The sequence below is a fragment of the Suncus etruscus genome, chromosome 16 (genome assembly GCF_024139225.1).
Source record: "Suncus etruscus isolate mSunEtr1 chromosome 16, mSunEtr1.pri.cur, whole genome shotgun sequence".
Classification (NCBI taxonomy): domain Eukaryota; kingdom Metazoa; phylum Chordata; class Mammalia; order Eulipotyphla; family Soricidae; genus Suncus; species Suncus etruscus.
In genome coordinates this window covers 33239939-33266114 of record NC_064863.1, presented here as the reverse complement: position 1 = coordinate 33266114, position 26176 = coordinate 33239939, and the positions used below count along the sequence as shown (strand labels likewise).

At 39.9% G+C, this 26176-nt stretch overlaps 1 protein-coding gene across 1 annotated transcript in view; it reads left to right on the top strand.

Moving 5' to 3' along the window:
* TMEM156 (transmembrane protein 156) overlaps window positions 1-23898 on the top strand; it is a 66161-nt gene extending 42263 nt beyond the window's left edge. The window contains 2 exon segments of the mRNA XM_049789823.1: window positions 12669-12771; window positions 23808-23898. Of these exon segments, the coding sequence (XP_049645780.1) occupies window positions 12669-12771; window positions 23808-23898 (194 nt within the window).
* Window positions 23899-26176: the final 2278 nt, after the last annotated feature.

Here is a 26176-nt window from a genome sequence, read left to right as displayed (position 1 = left end):
GAAGGAAAAATTAAGCAAAAAGGCAGAACATAATTTGTCATTAAGAAAATAGAATGTGGGGGCCAGAGAGATAGCATGGAGGTAAAGCGTTTGCTTGCATGCAGAAGGTTGGTGGTTCGAATTCCGGGCATCCCATATTGTCCCCCCCTCCCGAGCCTGCCAGGAGTGATTTCTGAGCATAGAGCCAGGAGTAACTTATGAGCGCTGCCAGGTATGACCCAAAAACAAAACAAAACAAAAAACAAAACAAAACAAAAAAAAGAAAATAGAATGTGCCTTATAGAATTGCTAAGGATAGCAGAAAATAATGAAAACCATTGACTGTCTTGCAGATGAGGCTTTGAGGAATGAGTAAGAGTAATTTCACAGTGTCCTCAGCAACAGTGCTGAGCAGTTGACCATGCTGGGAGACCAAAGTCAAGGACAGGCACACAGTGCACAGGATCTGAATTTTGAGATGACAACAATGGAAATGGGCTTGACAGACCTGGGAGAAAGGAAGTGTCCTTGGAAATCCATAGAAATGGTAGAGAGGTTAGGGAACTTGACTTTGAAAGTGGAATAGGAATTATGGAAGGGCAGGCAGGGAAAAATATAGGCCATGTCAACAATCTGGGAATGGTCTGATAAGAAGACCTCTCCGGTATCACCATCACTGCCTCCCACTAGTTAGCTGCGGGAGGTGGGGGGGCTCCCCTTCCACTTTTCCTCCAGCAGCTTTGCACTGAGTATTGCAAGCCCCAACCAGAAGTCTTGGAAAGGCTGAGTTCATATCACTGAGCACAGGATACAGGGAAGCAGGAGAGGAATAATATCACTCTTCTGGTTTCCTGCCACACTGCAAGTACATCTGAGAGATGTCACAAGCCAAATAGCCAACAACAATTTAATATCCGGCTATGAGGGAAGCTCCTGTTTTCCTGACCAGGAAAAGGAAGTCATATTTCTTGCTCCATGTCCACAACAATGGTGCAATGGTGAAGAGATTAAACCTTCAATGTCTTCACTTTCATGGTTGACCAAAGTTTATGGAAAGTGAACTGTGGACTAGGCCTATATGCTTAGTAATTGATGATATACTGGCATATGCCACAACAGAGTCCTTGTCTCTGCAATGGCTGGCATCATAGTTAAGTAAGTCTACCCAGATTGCCTTAGGAAGGGAATTAAACTATAAAAACAGCCAACATTTCCCACATGCCCAGGACTTTCAGACATTTCAAACTATTTAATTTCATAGCAACCTCTTGTTTATTTTTTGATGAGAAACAGAAGCTATAGGAGTTTAAGAACTGTGCCACACTCAATTTCTGAGTGAGTTCAAACTCAGTGATGTCTACTTTCTAGCAACCCACTTGAAGCAGTGGTGACCTGGGGAGTGAACTCCAGCTGGGCTAACCCACAGATAAAAACTCTTTTGTATTAACCTTAGAAATTGAGATGAAACGTTTCTCTTTGTAAAGGATATAGGGGCTTGGTGTGTGACAATGTGAGTCATCTGGAAAACTGGGCTGAAATTTTTCTGCAGTTTAATGTGGGCGGGCTCCGAGGGAATACAAAGCCAAAGAAATGGAATTTAATTGTGTGAGAGAATTACTTAATGCTGAGAGTAAGTGGCTGGCCCAATAATTTGTATTAGCCCAAAATAAAATGGATGGCAGTGTAAAATTAGAATCTGAAACATGTTGATGGCTGGGATAAATGGAAGATGAAGCAGGTCTCAATTTCCTGCAGAGGCAAAAAATAAATCACTGGTCACAGATGTCAAGCCACCAAGCAAGATAAACATGAACGTTTAATTGACTTGCTCCACTAAAACAGTTATGAAACTTAAAAATACAAATGTAGGTGTATAAACCCAGCAAAGGTTAGAGCCATCTGCTTGGTTATAGAACAGATCCAAATGGGAGAGGGCATCCTACAATGCAGGAAGAAATTCCTAAGTGTAAAGACTATAAGCAAATGAGATGAGGACCTATTTTTCTGCATTCATCAACATGCCATTGTGTTATGACCATGATATGCCCAGGCCAGATTAACTGATGAGAAAACTTACAGAGAATCATCTACTCTGTCCTTACACCAAGCCATCCTGCCTGCCTCTGCAAACCTCCCGTGTGTTTTGTTTTGGGACCACACATAGCAGTGTTTCAGGACTACTCCTGGCTCTGTTTCATCCAGTGATGAAGACTTAATCAGTATCAACTGCATGCAAAGATATTTATTCTAGTACTATGCTTTCTGACCTCAGTTACTGATTCTACTAAGAAATGATGGTTTCTTCTGTCTTGCAAAGACTTTTCAAGAATGTTTCCCTCCTAAATTCTAATTTTTGATCATACCTATCCAAAGTAATAAAAAGGAGAATGGTGAAAACACTTTCATCAGCTTTATTTCTGGAATTACTGAGGACTATCAGTGGTGTGAATGAACTGGCAGTGAGTCATTGACTCATAATATTGCCTGTTTGTCTGTTCCAGGAATGTCTTTTTCTCTTTCATGTTAATTCTAGGTAATTTTGCAGCAATTTAGTCTCCCATCCTCATTTGATTTTCGTTTTAGCCAGATTTGGAAAGGATGAGTGGTTTTAAAGATCACTGTTTGTTAGCAGATGGAACTTTGAATATTGTAAGGAGTTAACACCTTAAAGATAGGAATCTATTTTAAGGAGTCAAATCTAATCTGCTATCATTGGTCCTATCAGCTTTAAAAGGTCGCTAGCTATCTTGGGTCCACAGAAAAGTGCCAGTGGTTCTTGGTTCTCTCTCGCCTCTCTCTTTCCATTTCTTCATATTTAAAAGTTCAAAATGAAAGGTAGACATATTGAATTCTGCATTTCTATGCTTTTTGGAAAACTAATTAGAGAAGTGAATAAGAATTACTACATCATCAGAAACATCATATCTGTCTTTTTTGTTTGTTTGTTTGTTTTTGGCCACACCCCAGTTGATGCTCAGGGTTACTCCTGGCTATGAGCTCAGAAATAGCTCCTGGCGTGGGGGACCATATGTAACTCCAAGGGATCAAATCTCGTTCCGTCTAAGGATAGTGCAGGCAAGGCAGACACGCCTTACCGCTTACGTCACCGATCAGGCCCTCCTGAGCACTTTCAGGTAGTAAATTTTTTAATTTTTTTGGAGGAGGCATACCCGTCCAGTGCTTGGGGATTCTGCTTTGCACTCAGGAATCACTCCTGGCAGTGCCCAGAGGACCGTATGAGATGCTGGGGAATGAACCTGGGTCAGGCGTATGCAAGGCACGTGTCTTACCTTCTGTATTATTGCTCCAGTCCTGACCAAGGGTCTCTCGTGAACACAGAGCCAAAAATAGTCTTGAGTCTTGTTAGATATGACTATCCCCAGACCCTCAATCACCATAAACTTCTAAACAAGATTCTTTAAGTAGGTTTAAAAGACGTTGGCAAACATGCTTCTTTTGTTTTGCCTGTGTGTGTGTGTGTGTGTGTGTGTGTGTGTGTGTGTGTGTGTGTGTGTGTGTGTGTGTGTGTGTGTGGTTTTTGGGTCACATCCGGCATTGCTCAAGGGAAACTCCTGGCTCCATGCTCAAAAATTGCTCCTGGCAGGCACGGGGGACCATATGGGAAACCGGATTTGAACTGATGACCTTCTGCATAAAAGACAAACGCTATCTCTCCGGCCCCAAACATGCTTCTTTTTGTACTTCTTCGTGCTTTTCTACTTTTTAAAAGTACGTTCAAATACAGCTTTATCACTTGTGTTTAAAATTAAATAATTTTGGGGGTCACAGTAATATGTGGGGCTTACTCCTGGCTTTGTGCTCAGGGATCATTCCTGGAAGGGCTTAGAGGACCAATATGTTGTTCCTGGGATTGAACCTGGATCAATTGTGTGCAGGCAAGTACGTAGTATACTATTTCTTTGGATCATTTTACCTTTACCTTTATTTATTTATTTATTTATTTATTTATTTATTTATTTATTTATTTATCTATCTATCTATTTATTTTTTGTTTTTGTTTTTGGGTCACAACCCAGTGGCACTCAGGGGGCCATTCCTGGCTCTGTGCTCAGAAACTGTTTCTGGCTAGGCACGGGGGACCATTTGGGATGCTGGGATTCAAACCACCATCCGTCCTGGATCTGCTGCATGCAAAGCAAACTCCCGACTGCTGTGCTATCTCTCTGGCCCCAACCTTTGCATTTATTTTATTCCCTTTAGGCTCAAGGCAGCCATAGCAGTACTTCTAAAGCCACGAGGACATCATCTTGGTGGTTTATGTATCAGTATACCCAGTGCCAAACCTCTGATCTAGGCTTGTGGCACTGCCAGGAGAGGCCATCTGTCTGCTGTTTCACACAAGGCCACCGCAGGCCTTTACTGGGTGAATCCAACTAGCTAGGAACCTCCCATCAGGTCTGCAGGCTCTCCCTCCTGCAATTGCCACACACTGAGGAAGATGCATCACATCATCCAGCTTACACCCACAGTTTATAGAACCAGAGGTCCTTTCACTAAGAAAAATGAGGTGTCATATTTCTGACTCTTAAAATACAGCTTGGGTTCATAAAACAGCCAAGGTTATGCCTATAAGCTCTATGGCTGGCCAGATAAAATGTAGAGGCTGCCTTATTGAAGGGAGAAATGCTTAAGTGTATAAAATTTATCGACAAGATAATGATTGATTCTGTCCCTTCATTGCCATTCTAGAACAGCCATAAATGCCAAATCTAGAAGCACTGATGGCATTCTTTTCAAAAAAATAAATTCTTTTGGACCTCCCAACTGATGCACAAGAGGTATAGGATCCCCAGTGGATTTTCAGACAAGTGTCCTGGGGGTGTCCTCAGTGCAAGGGCCTGAAGATGTGATGCTGCTTATCCTAGTCTAGGATGGCCAGAATACCCTGGAGGTGCTTAGGGACTTACAAGGCTGTACCTGGAGATGTTCAAGGGACTCTGGGGGCCCAGGAGTGGAGCCTAGGGTTGTTATATGCTTAGCATGTGCTCTAACCACTGTGATGACAATCTCTCATTCAGCACACATTTGCTGAGCACCTACTATGTGCTCCATATTCTATTATCTCCAAGCTTGGTTCTGGAATATCACCTGCATGACACATCTTTGGACCCAAAGAGGCACACACACAAGCAATGACAACAAAATAAAATAAATTCTCTCTTGGGAAGCTGAAGGCAGAGTTATCGCTCCTCTAACCTCTAACCTCTAGCACTCCTTGTTTTAAACTACTTTGAGATTTTCAATTTAATAACAGAGAAAAAAAACTTAGCTGAAGGAGCCACTTTGGAGATAAAAATGTCAAACATTGTCTATGGTCATATCACCCTAAGCACGCCCGACCTTGTCTGATCTCAGGAGCTAAGCAGGGTCTGACCTGGTTAGTACTTCGGATGAGAAGAATATCAGAAATTGATGGACAAATTTCTTCAGCAACAGAGTCTGGCCAGGCTTAGGCCACCTTAGGTGTGCCTTTTCCCCAGGGAGGTGAGTTTTCTCTGACAGGAAGATCATCAGATACAAAGCAAAAAAAATTGCTTTGCAAGTTTCAGTGACGCAGCAGGAAGACAAAATGACTTTGGAGGGATGAATTGAGGTTACATTCCAGGTGTTATTATTAGAAACATTTTGAAACGCTATAGAAATCTGACATAAAAAAGACGGAAAGAAATATTAGAGGCAGCCTGGGTTTGTCACGGGCATCAGGAAAGGGCTTTATTTGTCAAGAGAATGCCTGGAGTTTTATTTTTAATCAAAGCTGCTATTGCTGAAAATCCATTTGTTTGCTCGATGCAGCTGGGTAAAAGCTCAGACTACTGTGTCTCTTGAATTTTTTAGGCTTTTCAAACGGTTCAGAGAAATAAATTCAAGAAATGTCCACGTCAGAGATTTGACAAATTTGTGAAAAGTTTAAAATATATTTGTTTCTGCTGCTTTTGCTAGTGTTAGTGAGTTGTTAGTCCTTTGAAAGAAATTTGATTTCCCAGAGCAGACTCAGAAAAACAATTTTCATCCCTTGCAGCTTTTTTACAAATTTTGGGCCACACCCGGAAGTGCTTATGGGATTGCATTTAGAAATCACTCCTAATGGGCTCCTGAGACCTTATGGGATGCCTAGAATTCAACCTGTATCAGCTGAGTACAAGGCTCTACCTGCTGTGCCATTGTGTTATCACTCCGTCCCACTTTGAGCTAGTTCTGGGAATGTATTAAAATGATATATCCAGGGCAGAAAGGTAGCGACTTGGTAGGCCCTTGCCTTGCACTTGGCTGACCGTGGACAGAGGACCCGAGGAGGTTCTATCTCGGCATCTCATATGGACCCCTGAGCCTGCCAGGAAGCAATGTTTGTGCACAGAGCCGGGACTAAACCCGAGTGCCACCAGTTGTGGCCCAGAAAACAAAACAAAAGAATATATATCCTGATTTTCTTGTCTTTTTTAGAAAAAATTAACGTTTTAGAATTTTTGTTATTAACAGTATTAACATATGTGATTTTAGATATTAGGAGAAACAGAAGGATAGTGTAAACTAAAGAGTTATATTTTTAATTAAATTAATTTATTTTTTGGTTTTTATGGGGTCACACCCGGCAGCGCTCAGGGGCCATTCCTGGCTCTACGCTCAGAAATCACTCCTGGCAGGCTCGGGGGATGCTGGGATTCGAACCGAGCCACCCTTTGCATGCAAAGGGCAAGATGCCCTGCTTCCAGGCTATCTCTTCGGCCTCGAAAGAGTTAATTTGGTCTAAATATCTTTTTTTTTTTTTTTGTGGTAGTGGTGGGGTGGCTATTGGGGATTGCACCCAGATAAGGCAAGCACCTTACTTACCATCTCTCGGACTCCTAAGCATGATTTTTTAAAGAGAGTTCTTAGTCCCTCATGGTGATTCTTTTTGCCAAGTTTGTGGTGCTGCTTGGGCCCTGCAATACTGGGTTACCCCACTGGTGGTTGGGGACCTTCAGGACTGCACCTGGCAGTGCTTGGGAGACTATATGGTACTGGGGATTGAACTGGAGTCAACCACATATAATGCATAAGCAAGATTTCTCAATGGCCACAGTTTTTCTTAGGTTTGAATGCTATAATGTTTATTTGATAGGCAGAATTAGGAAGCACCCTTTTTCCTACATAGTCTATAATATATTAAATATATATTGATATATAATTATATAATATAAAATACTTATATTATATATCACAATATATTATAATTAATAATATATTAATATATTAAACATATTGGAAATTCTTTTTTAAAGAGATAGGGCAGGAATTATTATAAATTGATCTTCTAGTTACTATTTGAGAGATAATTGCAACTTTTTTCTATTACTTATGAGTTCATTTTCTAGATTTTTTTATTTATTCTGCCCATAAACTCCAGAAAGTTATCTCTCTAAACTGGAGACATCAAGAAAATAAACTTAGGCAACTATTCATTAAGAAGCAGTTGTAGTTGCTTTTTGAGGTTATGTTCAACACCCATTGAGGCCCTCCTAGTGCTACACAAATATGACAATAACCATTTAGTATGAGGTTTTTTATTTGTTGTGTTTTGGGACCAATTCAGTGGCGCTCTGGGGTTACTTCTGGTTCTGTGCTCAGAAATCACTCCTGGCAGACCTGGGGGGGTGGGGGACATATGAAATGCTAGGGAGGGAACCTGGGTCAACCACATGCAAGGCAAATGCCCGACTCGCTGTGCTATCACTCCAGCCCCAGTACGACATTTCTTTAGACATAATTTTGAGCCTGCTACAAAGTAAATAAATAACAAAGATTTCCTGATGAAGACCAAGATGGGAAAATGAGATTCTATCCCATTGCTTTCTTTCTCATAGAGCCGCTGCATTGAGCTTCTTCACAGCTGTTATTTTTATTTCATTGTTATTAAGAATCAACCACTTTATGTACACAATCTTAAGCTAAATATAGCAGAAAAACCTAGGGTACAGTTTCCATTAGTTCACTCTTATGAGCAAGTGTGCTTGTTCCAGGAATACAGTGAGAAATATTGTTTGATCACTTTCTAGATACTGAAATGCATTTTAAAATATAGGTTATCCCTTTTTGTATAATAGCACTTAAAATATAAATAGCCTCTTTAATAATATAATAAAATACATTTGTCTCAATGACTCAATCATTCTTATAAAGGCACTTGCTAACTAACATCAGAAAACTTTAAAGAATATTTATTAATTGCCACTTTATTCACTGTGGACCTGGAAACAGTAGCCTTTTAGATAAAAAAAAAGAAAATTTCTTATCTAACTTTTGCCTAAATCTAAAATTTCAAGATTAGACAAGTTGAAAAATATAGTTAAGGGGCTGGGCGGGGGTGGCGCTGGAGGTAAGGTGCCTGCTTGCCTGCGCTAGCCTAGTGGACGACCGCGGTTCAATCCCCGGCGTCCCATATGGTCCCCCAAGAAGCAGGGAGCAAGCTTCTGAGCGCATAGCCAGGAGTAACCCCTGAGCGTCACAGGGTGTGGCCCAAAAAAAAAAAAAACAAAAAAAAAGAAAAATATAGTTAAGATAAACTCATAGATATTGTATGTCTTGAATATCTAAGACAGTTCCCTAAAGAACAATTTAAAAAGTTAAAATTCATAGGTTTTCAAAGCAATATAAAAAATAAATGGCATCATATATTTTTAAAACCTATAGTGCAATTCAAGCAACTATAAAAATTATAAAATTACTAGAATAAATTCAATAGGAATTACACATGGGGATTTCTGTGAAAAACTATATAAGTATTCCTAAAAACTTTGGAAAAATACATATGTCTGTAAAAATGACTTGAACAAAAAATGGTATACCATATTCCTGGATAGAAAGATGAAAATGTAAAATGTAAAAATGTCAATTTTTCCTAAATCAATAAAATACACAATATTTTTGGAATAAGCAGAATTATTGTAATATCACTCTGTAAAAGATAAGCCATAAATAACAATCAAGAATAAATGGACAGAGAAATAAAGAGAGCCAGGCATTTCTCTATAACATTCATATATAACTAGATAAAATTATCAAGTTAAAAAATAAGATAGTTTATGATTTCAATGAAAATGCCATATCAAATGATCAGGCAAAAAAGACTGCCTGAATGAATAGTGCTTATTAAACTGAATAAACCATCTAGAAACAAATTGCTTTTTTTCCAGAGTTCTCAGCAGCAACAGGATAAATTTTCAAATAGATCAATGTAATATAAGCATTGGAATTTTTAAATAATAAAGAACACAATGATAGAATTTATTTCCAATTGCAAATGTGGGCCTTTCTAATAGAGACACAGTCTCAGCTGAAAGACTAAATTTGATGATGAGAAAAAACAAATACAAATAAAAGCAATAGGGAAAAATTATTAGCAGTTTGTCAAAGATAGCGACTTTTCTGTAGGGATCTAGTTGAAAATATTTGTTCACCTATGTTCATGGCACTGTTTTTAATAATAGTCATGATCTGGAAACATGCCAAGTTCTCAAGAGCAAATAAGTGAATAAAAAATTGTGGTCACATACTCAGCCATAAGAAAAGAGGAAATGTTCAGTTCTTTGCAACTCAGTTGAAACTGATGGGTATAGTGAATAAAGCTCAGTATATAGTGAGCATAATTCAGTATAGCTCAGCTATACTGAAGGTGAGATTAGTGAGTCAGAGAGAGACAAGGACAAATAGCAAATATTCTCACTTGCATGTGGAAGATACATAGTATGACAACAGACAGTGGTCAGTCAAAGAAATCTGCTAAAGGAGGTTGTTGAGGGATGAGAAAGGATTTTGAGACAGTGTAAAGGGGAGAATGGTATGATATTGTATTCCTAAATCACTAATAGTTGCACTATTGTAAATCATGGTGCCTCAATACAAAAATAAAGAACATGTGCTACTTATATACTATGGGATGCCAAATATTTGTAAAAAGGATTAAGAAATGATTGAGGCCAGTGCAGGTTCCAACCAGTGGTTTGGGGTTGCCAACTGCCACATAAAAAGGAAAGAGGGTGGGTGCTGGAGAGATAGTACAGCAGGTAAGGCCTTGTACACAACTGACCTGGGTTCAATTGTCATCATCCTATAGGGTCCTCTGAGCATTGCTAAGAGTGATTCCTGAGTGCAGAGCTAGGAGTAACCCTTGAGCTTCACTGAGTATGGCCTGCAAACAAACAAACAAACCAAAGCAAACAACACCACACCTCCCCCCCCAAAAAAAAAAAACTCAAGCAAAGTAGAGATAAAGCTGGCTTCTCCTCTGAAAAAACCTCTATAAAGATAGCTTTGGCATCTTTGGGAATAAAAGAACAAGCACTGAAACCTGGACTTTTAACTGATGTTCAAACAGAGGTTATAACTTGAAAGAGCCAAGAGTAGTAACCTCCAGAATTCATCACTGCTAATCCGCTTGGACTTCATAGCAATCATATAAGCACATTTTGTAATTTGGTGGTAGCTCTAAGCAGAGCTCAGGAGGCCCAAGCTGATCAGAGTGGGCTGGATGGTACAATGCTTGGCTCCAGTGATAAAATACTGCTTGGGTCTAATGGTACTGGGGGCCTCTAGGCCTATCCCAGAAGTGCATAAGGCCTCTTGAACTATATACCTGGCAGTTCTGATAGGGACCATGCAAAGCGGGGCATTGAATTCTGGGCTCTTTGAGCTATCTCCCTGGCCCCAGATGTCTTAATATTTAAGTACTTTTTAAATACAAAATACAACATTTTAATTTGGTATTAAAATTCCAACCCCTCAGAGGAATGGAGAAGAGATCATAAGAGAGTACCTCCAAGATAAGCCATTAAGTTTGCATATATTATACTATGATGCCAATTATGCAGAAAAGAAAGAACATACATATATTCATAAAAGTATGTGTCATCTCTCTATCATCTATTGATATGGAAAATGCTAATGACCTTAGTTAACTGTGGTGAAGAGAGGAAAGGGAAGAGGAAAAAAATGAGGTGATGGGTTGAGAAGTGACTATCTTGGAAAAAGAGGGGAAAAGAAAAACATTAAGGGTCAGAGAGGAAAAGTACAGGATTTAAACACTTGCTTTTCAGGTCATGGGCAAGGATTTCAGGACCAACACCACATGGTGCCTCCTGAGCATAAGTCCCCCCACCCCCAGTAGACAGCCAGAACTTGTCTTTTTATTGGTTGGTCTGAAAAAACAAGAGAGAAAGAGGGAGAGAGAGAGAGAGAGAGAGAGAGAGAGAGAGAGAGAGAGAGAGAGAGATTGATTCACCTGAATATTCTTTTATGCTTAAAATGTTTTGAATCTGTAAATGTCTTTCTTATTCAGAAAATTAATTCCCTAAACAAGTTTTTCTATCAAAATCTTTCTCTTTTTTCTAATAAAAATAGTAAAACTCCGAGAGAAGATCTGACAGTCTTTTGATTTTAGTAACTGGTGTTTGATCATATTGGTGGACAAGAAAGCTTTGTGTACTTGTTTACATACATATCCTTTTTGATTTTTTTTTAGAAATGAGTCCCCCTATATATATTTTTTATTAAATTATAAGTGAGTCAACTCATTCTCACACACATTCAGGGTTCTGCAGAAAAAAGAAGATTTGAAACCCAAACCTTGTGTATAATGTAGAATTTAAGATTCTGTAAACAACCTGCCCCCTGCCCCAAAAGATACCAGGATCCCAGTAGAGTGAAATAGATTTATTATGCCAGGGTCAGGAAGTTTTCTTTTTCTTTCTTTCTTTTTTTTTTCTTTCCTTATCTTTTCTTTTTGAGCCCTACCTGACACTTCTCAGGGTTATTCCAGGCTCTGCACTAAGAAGTAAGGCAGACTTGGGGACCCATATGGGATGTGAGGGATCAAACCAAGTTGGCCATACCAGGACCAGGAAGTTTCATCTCCTTTAAGTCATCGAGAGACAGTATTAAGAGTTTCATTAGGCTACATAATCATAGCAAGGAAGATAGATGAGACTTTATCTAATTTGTAATTCTGTGTCAGTAAAACTGTCCCTGAAATGAAGGACTAATTTTTAAGGACATATTTCAACAAAAGCAGATGCAAGAATGTTTGCAGTCAGTATCCAAACTGATATAATTTTTTCTTGTTATCAAAGTGTGCTTACCACATTTTCTTTTATTTTCCTTTTTGAATTAAATCACTGTGAGATACAGAGTTAAAAAAATGGTTGATAGTTAAGTTTCCTTTTCTTTCTTTAGTTGGTTCTTCCTTACACTAAGCTTCAGGTCATGAACACAGGAAGTGGGGAAAAGCAGGAGAAGGGAAAAAATGTAAGAAAAGAGACAGAGTGAGATCCAGGGAGATTTTTAAAAGGATTAAAGCATTTGCCTTGCATATAGTTGACCTCTGCTCAACCTCTGGCACCACGTATGTTCCTCTGAGCATTGTCAGAAGTAAGCATCTAGTGCAACTGGGTGTATTTCTATCTCTTGCACCAAAAACAAACAGAACAAAATAACAGAACAAAACCCCACAAAAAACAAAACCAGGCTGAGAGAAATGGGTTAGAAGAGACAGAGGTATAGGCAGCAATTTTCATTGAGTGGTGGAAAGAAATCTTTTCTGGATAGAGGGTATCTTTTTTTTACTCCATTATTGGTGTTTCTGTAACACCATTGCCTAGAATGATGTAACTAAAGTAGCACTTTTTCTTCAATTATAGGCACCCCCCAGAGGCTGTCTTTAGCTCAGATCCCAGAAGTGCTGCCTCAAATACCAGAACTAGAAATTACTTCTATGATGCACCAACAAGATCAGGACACATGGTGAGTAGTGAAGCCTTTAATGACAGACAGGCATTGTTCATTAGAAAATTCACTCAGGGGCCGGTGAGGTGGCGCTAGAGGTAAGGTGTCTGCCTTGCAAGCGTCTAGCCAAGGAAGGGACCACAGTTCGATCCCCTGGCGTCCCATATGGTCCCCCCAAGCCAGGGGCAATTTCTGAGCGCTTAGCCAGGAGTAACCCCTGAGCATCAAATGGGTGTGGCCCGAAAAAAAAAAAAAAAAAACAAAAAAAAAAAAAAAAGAAAGAAAATCTACTCAATCCAAGGAAGTAAAGTTATGGTTCTCTGGAGATAAAGTAGACCGAGAGGACTGAATTGGCAAAACTCAGTTCATTTGTGTGTTAGATGGCATAAGATAAAATCTCTCCAATATTTAGAAAGGACCGGAAACTGGATGTTAGTCCATCTGTCCCTGCAATGTCAATTCACCCTTTCCTGAGCTTGATTTGTAATCCCAGCAAGCCGACCTTTGTGCTGTAGGAGCATGAGAAAAAGATAATGTTTATTTGTAAGGCAGAACTATGCGTTGGCCCTCACTAATAAAAATTAAAGATGCTTCCTAAATTAACATCTGGACATCTAGATCAGGGCTGTGTAAGCTTTTTCTGATACCTTCCCCCCCCCCTTCTGACACCTTTCACCTGAGAAATTCTAACAAGGTTCTGGGTCTATAGGTACCTAAAATAGGCAGATAATAAAACACCTGCAGATAATTAATCATAAAGGATTTAAAACAAACCCCACATTCAGATAAGACTTCATATGGCTCTCGAATACTAGGATGTGGATAAATGTACATTGATTCCCATGGAATTAATTCAAAGACTGTAATAAAGGTTTTGGTGGACTTTTGTTCATGTATTCAACATAGATTTCATTAAGTAGCTGTATGTTAAAGGCACAACTTTACTTTAACGTGGCTTTTACATTTTAACATTTACTTTAACATAGCTGTTAGCATTAAGTGCTGTGTTAAAGGCACATGGTGGAGATTATAACAGTGATAATAGGGAAGAGGAGAGAAATTAGCATTCACAGACTTTTTTGGAGTGGGGGTGTTCCCAAGCAGTACAAGTAGTTCTGGAGGCCCTGGGGTGATTCTTGGCTAATCAAGCTGGTGGTTCAATGCAAAGAATTGAGCAAGTGTCAGTGTTTAGATCCTGCAGTGCTGGGGACACCTGAACCAATCCAGAGGTGCAGAGAGTCTCCAGGGCCACACCTGATGATGCTTGGGGACCACGTGGTGCTGGGTGTAAACCTGGGGCATACAGCTCTAATTACTGTATTATCTTCCAGTCCCTACACAATTCTTTTATTGTGCTTGGGCCAAATCATGTAATGTTCAGATTACAGTCCAGGTTCTTCATAAAACTGATGCTCTACTCAAAGTTTGGAGATGAATGCAGTGAATAAGGGGCTATCAAACTCGGATGTGAGAAGGTCAAGAAGGTAGTGAGAGGAGTCGGAGTGGTTGTCAGCAGTAGGGCATTTGGGTGTTTGCCTTGCATACACCTGACCTAGGATGGACTGTGGTTTGATTCCCAGCATACCCTATGGCCCCCCAAGTCAGGAGTGATTTCTGAGTACATAGCCAGGAGTAACCCCTGAGCGTCACTGAGTGTGGCCCAAAAATTAAAAAAAAAAAAAAAGGTAGTGAGAATTGAGATGGTGGAGGACAGGGGTTGAAAGAGAGTGTTCTTGGATCCTTGGGGGGGGGGGAGGTGAATACACTGGTGATGGGTATGGTGTTGGAATTTTGTGCATGGGAAACCATCATAAAAAGTACTGTGAATCATGAAACTTCACTCAATAAAAAAGAAATTTAAAAAAATGTCCTAGGGAACAGGATATTCTAAGGATTCTGTGCCCCTCAAGACTAGAGGGATATGATCCTCGAGACACACATAAACAACAGATTCAGGGAAGAAAAAACACAAGCAGAGCTGCCTGGCACCAGCTGAGATCTCTGGAGATGCAACACAGCCACCCGAGAGGGAACTGACAACCCAACTTGGCTGCATCCCCTTTTGTCATGCCTTGTGCTCAGTTGTGTTGTTTAAACTCTGTGTCCCAGAAGCAGGTTCTACAATTGGGTCTCCTAGGGACCCAAGAAGGCAGGGAAAGGTGAGGAACTGATACAGAGAGGTAATTGAAGAGAAAGTGTGGACACCTCAGTCCATTACACAAGACATGAGCTCCAGGGATACATCTCTGACCAGGACTAGAGAGAACAGGTGTTGGTGCAGACTATCTGCTGTGGGCTAAGGGATTCCTAGGTAGAATCTACTTTATGTTGTATTTGTGATTTTTTATTTTTTGGTGGTGAGGGTTGGGCCACATCTGGGTGCTCAGGGCTTACTCCTGGCTCTATGCTCGGGATACACTTTTAATGGTGTCTGGGATCAAAACTGTCAACCATATGCAAGCAAACTCCTTACCCTATGTAGGCAAAGTCGGGGTAATCCTTGAGTACAAAGTCAGTAGTAAGCCTTGAACATTGGGGGGTGTGACCCAAACAACTAAAACAAAACAAAACAAAAAAAGATTCCTCTAGGGCAAGGCCACAAAATGTTGTACGGAGGGCGCAAACGCCCGCGGGCCGCGAGTTTGAGACCCCTGCCCGATCTATACTGTCTCTGGCTCAAATTTAGTTGTAATGAATGCTTGATAGTTTCCTCTCTGGAATTTGTATGGGGTTGATCAATCTTGTTCCTGAAAAACCTCTTCTTTGTTCATTTACTGAATGTTTTTGGAGCACCTATGGTATGCCAGGAATTCTGCTACTCATTGGAAAAATAGCACACCATCAATGCGGGCATCAGCTTAGGGAACCCCTGCTTCCAACAGTGCCAGGAAACAGACAGATATGTCCCAAAGAATTTGGGGGAATATGTGGGGTGGTCTCACTCTCCTTTCTGTTCAGAGAACCTATGCCTGGTTCTTTATAAGTACCCAAGAGATGCCTGTTGAAATCAATGAGTGAATCATAATTTCTGTGTATTTGTACTAGAATAATGAAAGATTATGACAAAAACAACTTGAAAGTTTATTTATACTTTCTTCTCATAGAGAGGGAAAATAACTCAAACATACTTTTGTGGCAAATACTAGGCAGGTCCCATGTGTCCTGGGTCCTAGGATGAGAATTTTCTTACTAATAACAACACCATGTTCTTAGACAAATATTGTAGAGCCCTGGGGTCAGAGAGATAGTACAGAGAGTAGGTTACTTGCCTTCCCTGAGACCAACTGACCCAGGCTCGATCCCTAGTGTCCCATAATAGTTTTCTTGAATCTACCAGAAATGATCCCCGAGTGCAGAGCCAGAAGTAACTCCTGAACAGTGCCAGGTGGGAACAAAAAGTATTTGCATTAAGTAGGATCACAAAGATTCTACTATTCCTTCAGTCAAAAATAAGTAGAAAATTTTTCTTAATTAAGTTTTCTTCTGGGGAAATGGATAACCTTTAAGTTCCTAAAAAATCACTTTGCACTATAATGATGTAAGTTTCAGCTATGTATCATTCTAAACTCCTGCCTAATATATTCTATAAAATCTCTTCCCCACTATCACATCCAGTACTTTGACTATATAATTTACTTCTTTTTCCTCAGTTTACCCACCTCCTATACCCATCCCTTCTGGTAACCACTCATGTGGAAAACACAGTTTTAATGAGTAATTTTTGTTTGTTTAGCATGCTCAAGAGTTATTTCTGGCTGTGCATTCAGGTATTACTCCTGGCAGTGCTTGGGGAACCATATGGGATGCCAGGGATTGAATCCAGATTGGACACATGCAAGGCAAGTGCCCTACCTGCTAGACTATCTCTCCAGTCCCAAAAAAAGCTATTTCCCATGAATTCTACTGGAATAACACTTAACAAAAAATTATTTTGCTAATATTTGTTCTTTTTTATTTGTTCTTTTTTAATATTTAGATTATCATTTTAATTACTCTGGAAGATCTGAATGGAATCCTTTTGAAGACTACTAATTTTATGCTGGGAACAAACATAAAACAGATCAATATTCAGGTCCAGCTGAGGATGTGCACGAGTAAACTGGCCATGTAGAGTGGCTGAAGGAAACTAGTTCATCTGTACTTATTTGACCCAAGCTCAAATCAAGAGTTTTTTTCAGGCTACCATAATGAGTCATAGAAAATAAGCTGATGAAATATATGGAAAGAGTCAAAGTCCCCCTCCCCTGTCACCTCCTTATATTCCCCCTCCAGGGGCTCATCATTATTTTGCTTACCAAGGCCCTAAGGTACTAACATTGAGGAATCCACACACAGGCAAAAATGAGAATTCTTTTTTCTCATTGGCCTATATTCCAGATTCTGCTTTGATGGGTTTTCCTCTACAGTTGTGATGACCTAGGTTGTTGACATGTACATCTGATTTATTGAACAATTTTGTCTCCTTTAAAATGATGGTGATGTTTAAAAAATTCAAAGGTACCCCAAAAATAAATTTAAAATATTTGATTTAAATTAAATAGCAAATAGTAGTTTTATAGTTCTCTTTAACATAAAGAAAATTATGGTCATTAAATGATAGTAAAGGCTCATATAGACTAGAGGGTAGTGTTTAACATTGTATATAGAAAAATCTCCTTGAGTTAAAATTTCTTATCTGAACAGATTTCCAGATTTTGACTGCAGGATTGAATGTAAGTGTAAACAAGTGAACAAAAGTAAATATTTTAGCACAAAAGTTTCTTGGGTATGTCATTCTTCCCCTCCTCACAAACTGAGATACTAAACCTAAAATATAGGAATTAAAGATGTAGCAATATAGCAGAATAATAGTAATGATTCTTTATATTTCCTTTTAATGACTAATGTTTCAGGCAATGGAATATCAGAAGTGGAAAATATTTTTGAATCAAGTCTTTAAAGGAAAGGAAATTTCCTGTTGTAGAGGTAAGGCATTTATTTGCCTTACATGAGGCTGATCTCATTTTAGTCCCCAGCACACATGTGATCCCCCTAGCATAGCCAGGGGTCACTCCAGATCACAGAACCAGGCACTGCCAGGTGTGGTTCTAATTCTTCCCCCCAAAATTTGGCAAAAAGAATTCTATTTGTTTTTATCCCTCTACTGTTGGTAGATGGGTATGGGATTTTCCTCGGGCATTTACAAGTACATATTCTCTGAGGTAGAGATAATTTACAATTTCTGAGGAGCTCAATTATTTTCTCATACACCACCTGTTTTGTCCAGACGAAAAGCATAAAATCAATGGCAACTTGGCTTACAAAAGGCAAGCATCAAGCTTCAAGTTCTGTACAATTGCAATCACTTTTAGTAGGAGAATTGCATTTACTAAAAGATTTTTAAGCAGATACTGTGAATGAAAGGTTTATACTTTTAATACTGCCTGCCTGCAATAAGACAGATAGGACACATAAATTACTAGCTGTAACAGAGGACAATAGTGGTAATAAGGTCAAGGTCATTTACATGTTCCTGCCAAGAATTCACAGACCCAGAGATTTACTCTCAGTTGGGTTCTTAAAAAGTTTTGAGTAGGATCTTAGAACTTTGAGCAAGATCTTGAATATGACTCAAAATCTCCCAAATAGCCACTTTCTCTGCCTTGAACCTTTATTGGGTATATATTTGGGGAGGAAAAATCCCAAGTACTCTGGGGTCCAGTAGGCCACTTTTGCAGACATGTGGCTAATTGTGTTGGATGGGCAATGCTCAGGTTTTGGTGATGCGGGGTACTGCTCTGACCCAGCACACAAACAGGACAGTGTGTGTGTGTGTGTGTGTGTGTGTGTGTGTGTGTGTGTGTGTAGTGTGTGTGTTTTCCACCTAGCTGTGCTCTGGGGGATTGAAGTAGGGACCTGACCCTTGAGCCATCTCTATAACCTTCTCTCATATCTGTGATTCACTGTTATTAATTCATGACTGTTTTCTCTAGCCAGGTTCTGTTTATTAGCATATTCTTAGAAGCTTGTATGGTGCTGGCCCACCCAGTATGTTCTTAAGAACACGTGTGGGATGAAGAACTATTTATTGGTTTCTCACAACTTATCAGGCACATGCTCATTGTATTCACGCGTTTCCTCACCAGGCTACTAGTGGGCACGCACCACATCTCTACTTTTTCATTGAAGTATCACAAAACCAAACATATTTGCAGCAAAGATCTGCATGGGAATTACTTCTTGCCTATTAAATGATGTCCTTGAGGGAATGTGAATCAAGGGTTCCCTATTACCAATAGTGGTGGTGGGGTCTTGTGACCTAAGCCACAGCACTTTGAGCATCTATCTCAGGATTCAATTTATGAGAACATGGATAAAGCATCCAAGTTTATATATACCAGAAGCATTCTTGCTTCCTTTTTTTTTGGTTGTTTTTTGTTTTTTTGGTTTTGGGCCACACCCAGTGATGCTCAGGAGTTACAGCTGGCTATGCACTCAGAAATTGCTTCTGGCTTGGGAGACCATCTGGGACACTGGGGGATTGAACCCACGGTTCGTGCTAGGTTAGCTGTGCAAAGCAGATGCTCTACTGCTTGCACCACCGCTCCGGCCCTACATTCTTGCTTCTTGCATAGCAATATGCCCCCTACTCTTACCAAGCATCTTGTTTCTGAGGCCTGTCTAGTCTTTCCTTTGATTCTACAATGTACTGGTAAAATTCTTGCAAAGAACTCCCCTCCCCCCCCCCCAACAAACTCTGCCTGCCTAAGTCTCCAAGTTGTTTTCTATTGCTTGCAGGATACCACATCTAACATTGTTTGAATTTCATCAAGACATAGGGTGTCTGAGCTGTAAGAAATCTTATAAATCATCTTGTTCAATCTCCTCACTTTACAGCTGAAGAAATAGAGGCCCCCCAGAGTTACGGGTTTTCCCTCAAGGCCCATCATAGAGCTGGTCAATGACTGAGTTGAGAATAAGACAAGGGCACCTTTGCCCACTGTTGTGAGCCTGCTTTTTATTTTAATTCCTTTTAAGTAGAAACCACTCTTTCCTGCTCCATTTTCTCAGCAAGGATTACTAGAGGATCAGGACTTAAAAGTCATTTTATTCCTCCAACTGACCTTCTCTTTGTGTCGTTTAAACTCTTGTTTCAGAGACTGCTGCTTTTGAAATGCTGCCTCTGGAAAGGCAGGCATCATTTATGTCCTTTTAAGGAGACTTGATATTTTCCAGTTATCTTGAAATGTTTATTTCTCCCTTACATGAAAGTTGTGCTTGGAGAACAAGCGACATATTCTAGGAAAACATATGGGCTACAGTTATGAAAGTGATTATTTGCCATTTCTAAGCCATTTCTAGTTGTGAGCATTTGGGGGGGAACCTTCCTTGGCTTACATAATTCATAAACGTCTATGCTGAGGCTGATAAGTTGCTTAACTTGCATGCATCCAACTCAGGTTAGATTCCCATCACCACATATGGTTTCCAGAGCCAAAGAAAATTAGTAATTTATTAAGGTGGTTTAGAATTTGGAACTAAATACCATCTAAAAAAAGAGTGAGCAGGTAGGTTTTTTTAGGGGTAAGTAAATGATTTTTAGAAAGCAGTAAGTCCTTTACAGAAGAAATAGGAGGAGGCATGGAGATGACTTAAAGGACAAGAGACTAGACTTTTGTCTAGACTTGGGGTAGCAAAGTTTCATTGTTTCCCAAGAACCAGCAGAAACAACTGCTATGCACTAAAAAGGGAGAAGCCCTCAAGCACCACTGAACATGACCCAAACACACACTATGATAGGCAGTTAGATAAAGAGTGAGAGAGTTGGCAAGAGAATAGATGAGGGGAGAGGGAAGTGCTTAGTGGTAAGAACATGTCTTCCACCTATGAGATCGTCCATTTGATCTTCAGCACCATAAATAAACAAAAAAGCAAGCAAGGTGAACAAAATTGGACAATGAGTTATGATAGAGTGTTCTAGGTATATTGTCTTTTTCTGGTCTAGTTTCTGTTTAGAAACTGCTTTCTCTGGTCCATAGAACAGCTTTGGAGGGGATTTTTATAGCAGGGTCCCTTTGGAGGATCTATCTAGGAAGAAAAAGAGTTGAGAAAATCTCTCGCTCTGTTTTTGTTATAGGCCAAGTGCCTCTTATCCCCAAAGAATCCATTTTCTTTTTTGTTTTGGTTTGTTTTGTTTTTGGGTCACACCGGGCAGTGCTCAGAGGTTACTTCTGGCTCTACACTCAGAAATCGCTCCTGGCAGGCTTGGGGGACCATATGGGATGCTGGGGTTCGAACCACCGATCTTCTGCATGCAAGGCAAATGCCTTACCTCCATGCTATCTCTCCGGCCCCAAAAGAAGCCATTTTCAAAGCAGCATATTTTGGGTGATTATTTTGCTACCCTTCAGAACATATTTCAATAGTTTATAATAAGGGAGGATGAGAAGACGTTAAAACAATGCTCTCCCAATGAGTTGAACATCCAAATGTTGATGAGCAAGTACCTGGTACAAACTGACTAAATGCTTGGAATTCAGGAGTGATATTAGAAACCCATTAGAAACAATGAAACTTTGCTACTCCAAGTCTAGACAAAAGTCTAGTCTCTTTTTTTTTTTTGGGGGGGGGCCACACCCAGTGACGCTCAGGGATTACTCCTGGCTATGCGCTCAGAAGTCGCTCCTGGCTTGGGGGACCATATGGGAGGCCGGGGGATCAAACCGCAGTCCGTCCTAGGCTAGCGCAGGCAAGGCGGGCACCTTACCTCTAGCGCCACCGCCCGGCCCCCAAAAGTCTAGTCTCTTTTTTTTTTTTTTTTTTTTTTTTTGTGGTTTTTGGGTCACACCCGGCAGTGCTCAGAGATTATTCCTGGCTCCAGGCTCAGAAATTGTTCCTGGCAGGCACGGGGGACCATATGGGACGCCGGGATTCGAACCGATGACCTCCTGCATGAAAGGCAAACGCCTTACCTCCATGCTATCTCTCCGGCCCCAAGTCTAGTCTCTTGTCTGTTAAGTCATCTCTATGCCTCCTCCTATTTCTTCTTTAAAGAACTTACTGCTATCTAAAAATCATTCACTTACCCAGGTAGAAGAAGTAACTTTTTTCATAAGGTATTAATGTTTTATTAAAGTCTATAGTTTTAATTTTTTTTTTGTGGGTCACACCCAGCAGTGCTCAGGGGTTATTCCTGGCTCCAGGCTCAGAAATTGCTCCTGGCAGGCACAGGGGACCATATGGGGCGCCGGGATTCGAACTGATGGCCTCCTGCATGAAAGGCAAACACCTTACCTCTATGCTATCTCTCTGGCCCCTTGATTTTTTTTTAAAGAAAGAAACCCAGGTAGAAATTTGAGTACCATCTTTGTCTAGATTGGTGGTTGAAGATGTTAATAAGCTCAGTGGATTTTTAAAATCTTATTTTAATTAATTAATTAATTAATTAATTGGTTTTGGGGCTACACCCTGTCATGCTCAGGGGTTACTCCTGGCTATGCACTCAGAAATAGGTCCTGGCTTGGGGGACTATATGGGACCAACCGGGGGGATCGAACCATGGTTCATCCTAGTTCAGCCGCGTGCAAGGCAAACACCTTACTGCTGCACCACCACTCTGGCCCTGGATTTTTTTTAACTTTATTGATTGAATGATTGTTTCTGGGCCACACCTAGTGGCACTCAGGGTTACTCCTGGTTCTGCACTCAGAAATAATCCCTGGCAGGCTGGGGGACCATATGGAATGCCCGGAATTCAACCGGGTCCCTCCTAGGTCAGCCGCATGCAAGGCAAATAAATGTTCTACCACTGTGCTGTCTCTCCGCCCCCCACCCCCAGTGGATTTCTAATGCTCACACTGGCTACTGTGGTTAGGTGTAAAAGAAGAACAAAGTGAATTTCAGACAAGAACCTATTTTATTTGGTAGAGTATACAATAGTTGCAATCTTTGTGGACCAGCTGGATGGAGATATGGCTTGCTGAGGAAATGAATGAAGAGCAGAAGCACATGAAAATAAGTGACGTGTGAGTGCAGGCAACCTCCCCCTGTATCTTTCTTCTTCTAGGAAGCCTGGAAGCTGAGTGCATGTCCCTAAAAGTCATAGTATCAGTAATAGTGCTATGAATTTCTGGACAACTTCATTTGCTTCATGCTATCATACCTAAACGAACACCCCAATTAAACAGAATACACAGCTAACAAAAAGAGTATAATAAACCTTTACCATTGTATTAATGTCTTCATTGGAGTTATAATTTTCACCAAAGTGCTTGCTACTTTTTCTCTTTTTCTTCTTTCTTTCTTTCTTTCTTTCTTTCTTTCTTTCTTCTCTTTCTTTCTTTCTTTCTTTCTTTCTTTCTTTCTTTCTTTCTTTCTTTCTTTCTTTCTTCTCTTCTTTCTTTCTTTCTTTCCTTTCTTTCTTTCTCTTTCCTTCCTTCCTTCCTCTATTTTCTTTTTATTCTTTCTTCTCCCTTTTCTTCTCTTCCATTTTATTTTTTCTATTTTTTTCAATAACCTTACTTTCACTTATCTGGAAACAAATGTATTGGGATAAACTATATCAACTATGTGATGTACTTTTTTAAATAAATAAAACAAAAAAATAAAATAAGTACTGTGATGTGCTTCTCTTTCACTTTGTCTCATGGTTTGTTTTTATTTCACTCTGGAAAGAAAAAAATTATGATGAGCTCAAAGAAACAAACTATGCAGGACTTTATTCCCACTTTTCAAAATGAGCGAGTCTTTCATTTTTAAGCTAACTGATTTCATGCCATTGGGTGAATGTTATCTCCATGTGGTATAGATAGATGCCTTTGCATTGACTGACCAACTGCTGCCTTTATAGCAAATCCAGATGGAGAGGAGAGACTGAGAGACTGACTGGATACTGCTCAGCATGCAAACATTATTTTGCACATGACTTCCCTTGTGGAAATGTGAGTTTTTGCTCTCCATTTTTGGCCAGAGACCCAGTCAGCGCTTTTTAAAAGAAAGAGAAATGCGGAATGCCAGGCATTAGATTGCTCTATACCTGTGTTATATAACTCGCTATTCTCTGGTCTCTGGGGCAGCAGAATAGATGAAGACTCCTTAGTGATCAATCACATGACCGTCAAAGCAATAGACAGGACAGACTGGAATCGAGTCCTCCCTTGCCACTGATACATCATTTTTACTTTTCCAGGGAAAGGTAGTGTGACCCTCCATAAATTATTGAGGAGAAGTCTGAAATACAGAGTCTTGGTCCAAAATGGCCAAAATGTTTTCACACCTCATTAGAGGCACCAAATGGTTTGGGCAATGCCAAGTAAATTGCAAATCCATTTTGCAGTCCAGGAAGGTCATTAGGACTTAGATTCACTATGTGATGAGACCTTTCTTTGCTTCCTATTTATTACTTTCCTTTGAGTGAAATGGAGCTGGAAGAGAGGAGCAGAGACCTCAATTCATTCAACCCTAACACATTATTCGTGTCTACGATGTCACCATAAATTTGGAGCGGGAGAGACAGAAATTGCAAATGCAGGGATTTAAATCCCCTAGTGATACATTTGTCAAGAGGAGCAGATTGTAAACTGCTTCTTGCAAATATAATATGCATTTGGGCATCAGGCTAATAACTCTGAACCACAGACTTGTTCGTTTGTGTGGTGTTTCTCTCCAGAAGTTTCTGAAATTGTTTCTGTATCCCAGAGCTATTTAAATTTAGTAGGAAGATTAGAGAGGTATATAGCTAGGTACGTTGAAGTCCTTTTCCAATGAGATGGAAACAACACATTTTCTGTGTACATCATCAAGTTGTGACAAACTATGTATTTGCAAATCTTGGCTCAGGCTTTCGGAGGAACTTATGGAGAAATCTATATATTCACCAAAACCACCTTGGGCATTTGTATACAGTTTATAGTACAGTAGATAATACACTTGCCTTGCATGTGATCAACTCAGCTTTGATATTCTCAGCATTGCTGATGGTCCCGTGAGCACTACTACCAGGTGTGTTCCCTGAATAAAAATGCCAGATTTAAGTCATGATTACTGCCATGTATGAGCCTAAAACCAAACCAAACCAAAACAACTGTCTTGAAGAGGACAGAGTGGGTGTAGGATACAGTCGACATCCTGGGACAGTGCTGAAGGGGAGAGGACACTCTGGTGGAGGGTGCAATTTAGAATGCTATATGCATGAAACCCTATCATTGCTAGTATTGTAAGTCAAGATGCCTAAAATTAAAGAAAAAAATTGAAGGCTGTCTTAGACCCTTACAGAAACATTGACCACAAAGAAAACCAAATCATTTAGATGTTCTTCCTTTTCTAACTGTTCTATTGAAAAACTATTTGGAAATTTTATACTTATCCTTTTTGACAAGTGATTATCTTTTAACCTCCTCAAATGAGCAATTTTCTTTTATTTCTTGTTTTGGTTCAAAACTGCAAATCATCCATGAATACATTTTCATTATAAAAATGTAAATATTGGGGCCGGTGAGGTAGCGTTAGAGGTAAGATGTCTGCCTTGCAAGCGCTAGCCAAGGAATGAACCGCAGTTCGATCCCCTGGCATCCCATATGGTCCCCCCAAGCCAGGGGCGATTTCTGAGTGCATAGCCAGGAGTAACCCCTGAGCGTCAAATGGCTGTGGCCCAAAAACCAAAAAAAAAAAAAAAAAAAGTAAATATTACAAATAACAGTGGGGTCCCCTTCTATTACATTGTCAAATTATGACATTTTCTTTTACTCATGTATACACCTTCAAACACTGTTACAAATACTGTTAATCAGTTATGAAGTCTATTCAGATCTTCTTGAAGTGATTAGTGTCTATCATGTTTTGGGATATGTGTGTTATTTTATTTAAAACATCTTCATTTTATTTATGTATTTATTGTGCCACTCTTGGCAGTACTCAGGGGTTACTCAGGCTCTGTGCTCAGGGATCACTCCTGGCAGTGCTCAAGGGCCATATTGGATGTAAGAAATTGAACCCATGTTGGCTGTGTGCAAGGCAAATGAAATGCCCTACCTGCTGTTCTATCACTCTAGCCCAGGTGTGACCTCAAAACCAACCAAACAAAACTCCCAAATAAAATGATACAAATCATTTCTATAAAGTTTCATGATTTAATTTAACCAGACTTTTCCTATCCCTATCATATTGCATTCTGCATTCCCAAACTCAGCATTTACATAGTATATACTTAAGACTCAGACTTTTTATTCACTAAATAATATCTCAACTCCTGCTATTGTTCTGGGTGCTGGAAATATGGCAACTAAAGACTAGGCCTCCATCAGATGTGCCAACTTTTGGTTGCATATTTTTGTTTGCTTGGGGGCCTCACTCTAAAATAGTCAGAGATTATACCTAACTCTGCACTCAGGAATTACTCCTAGTGGTGCTCGAGGACCATATGAGATGCTGGAGATTGCCACAAGCA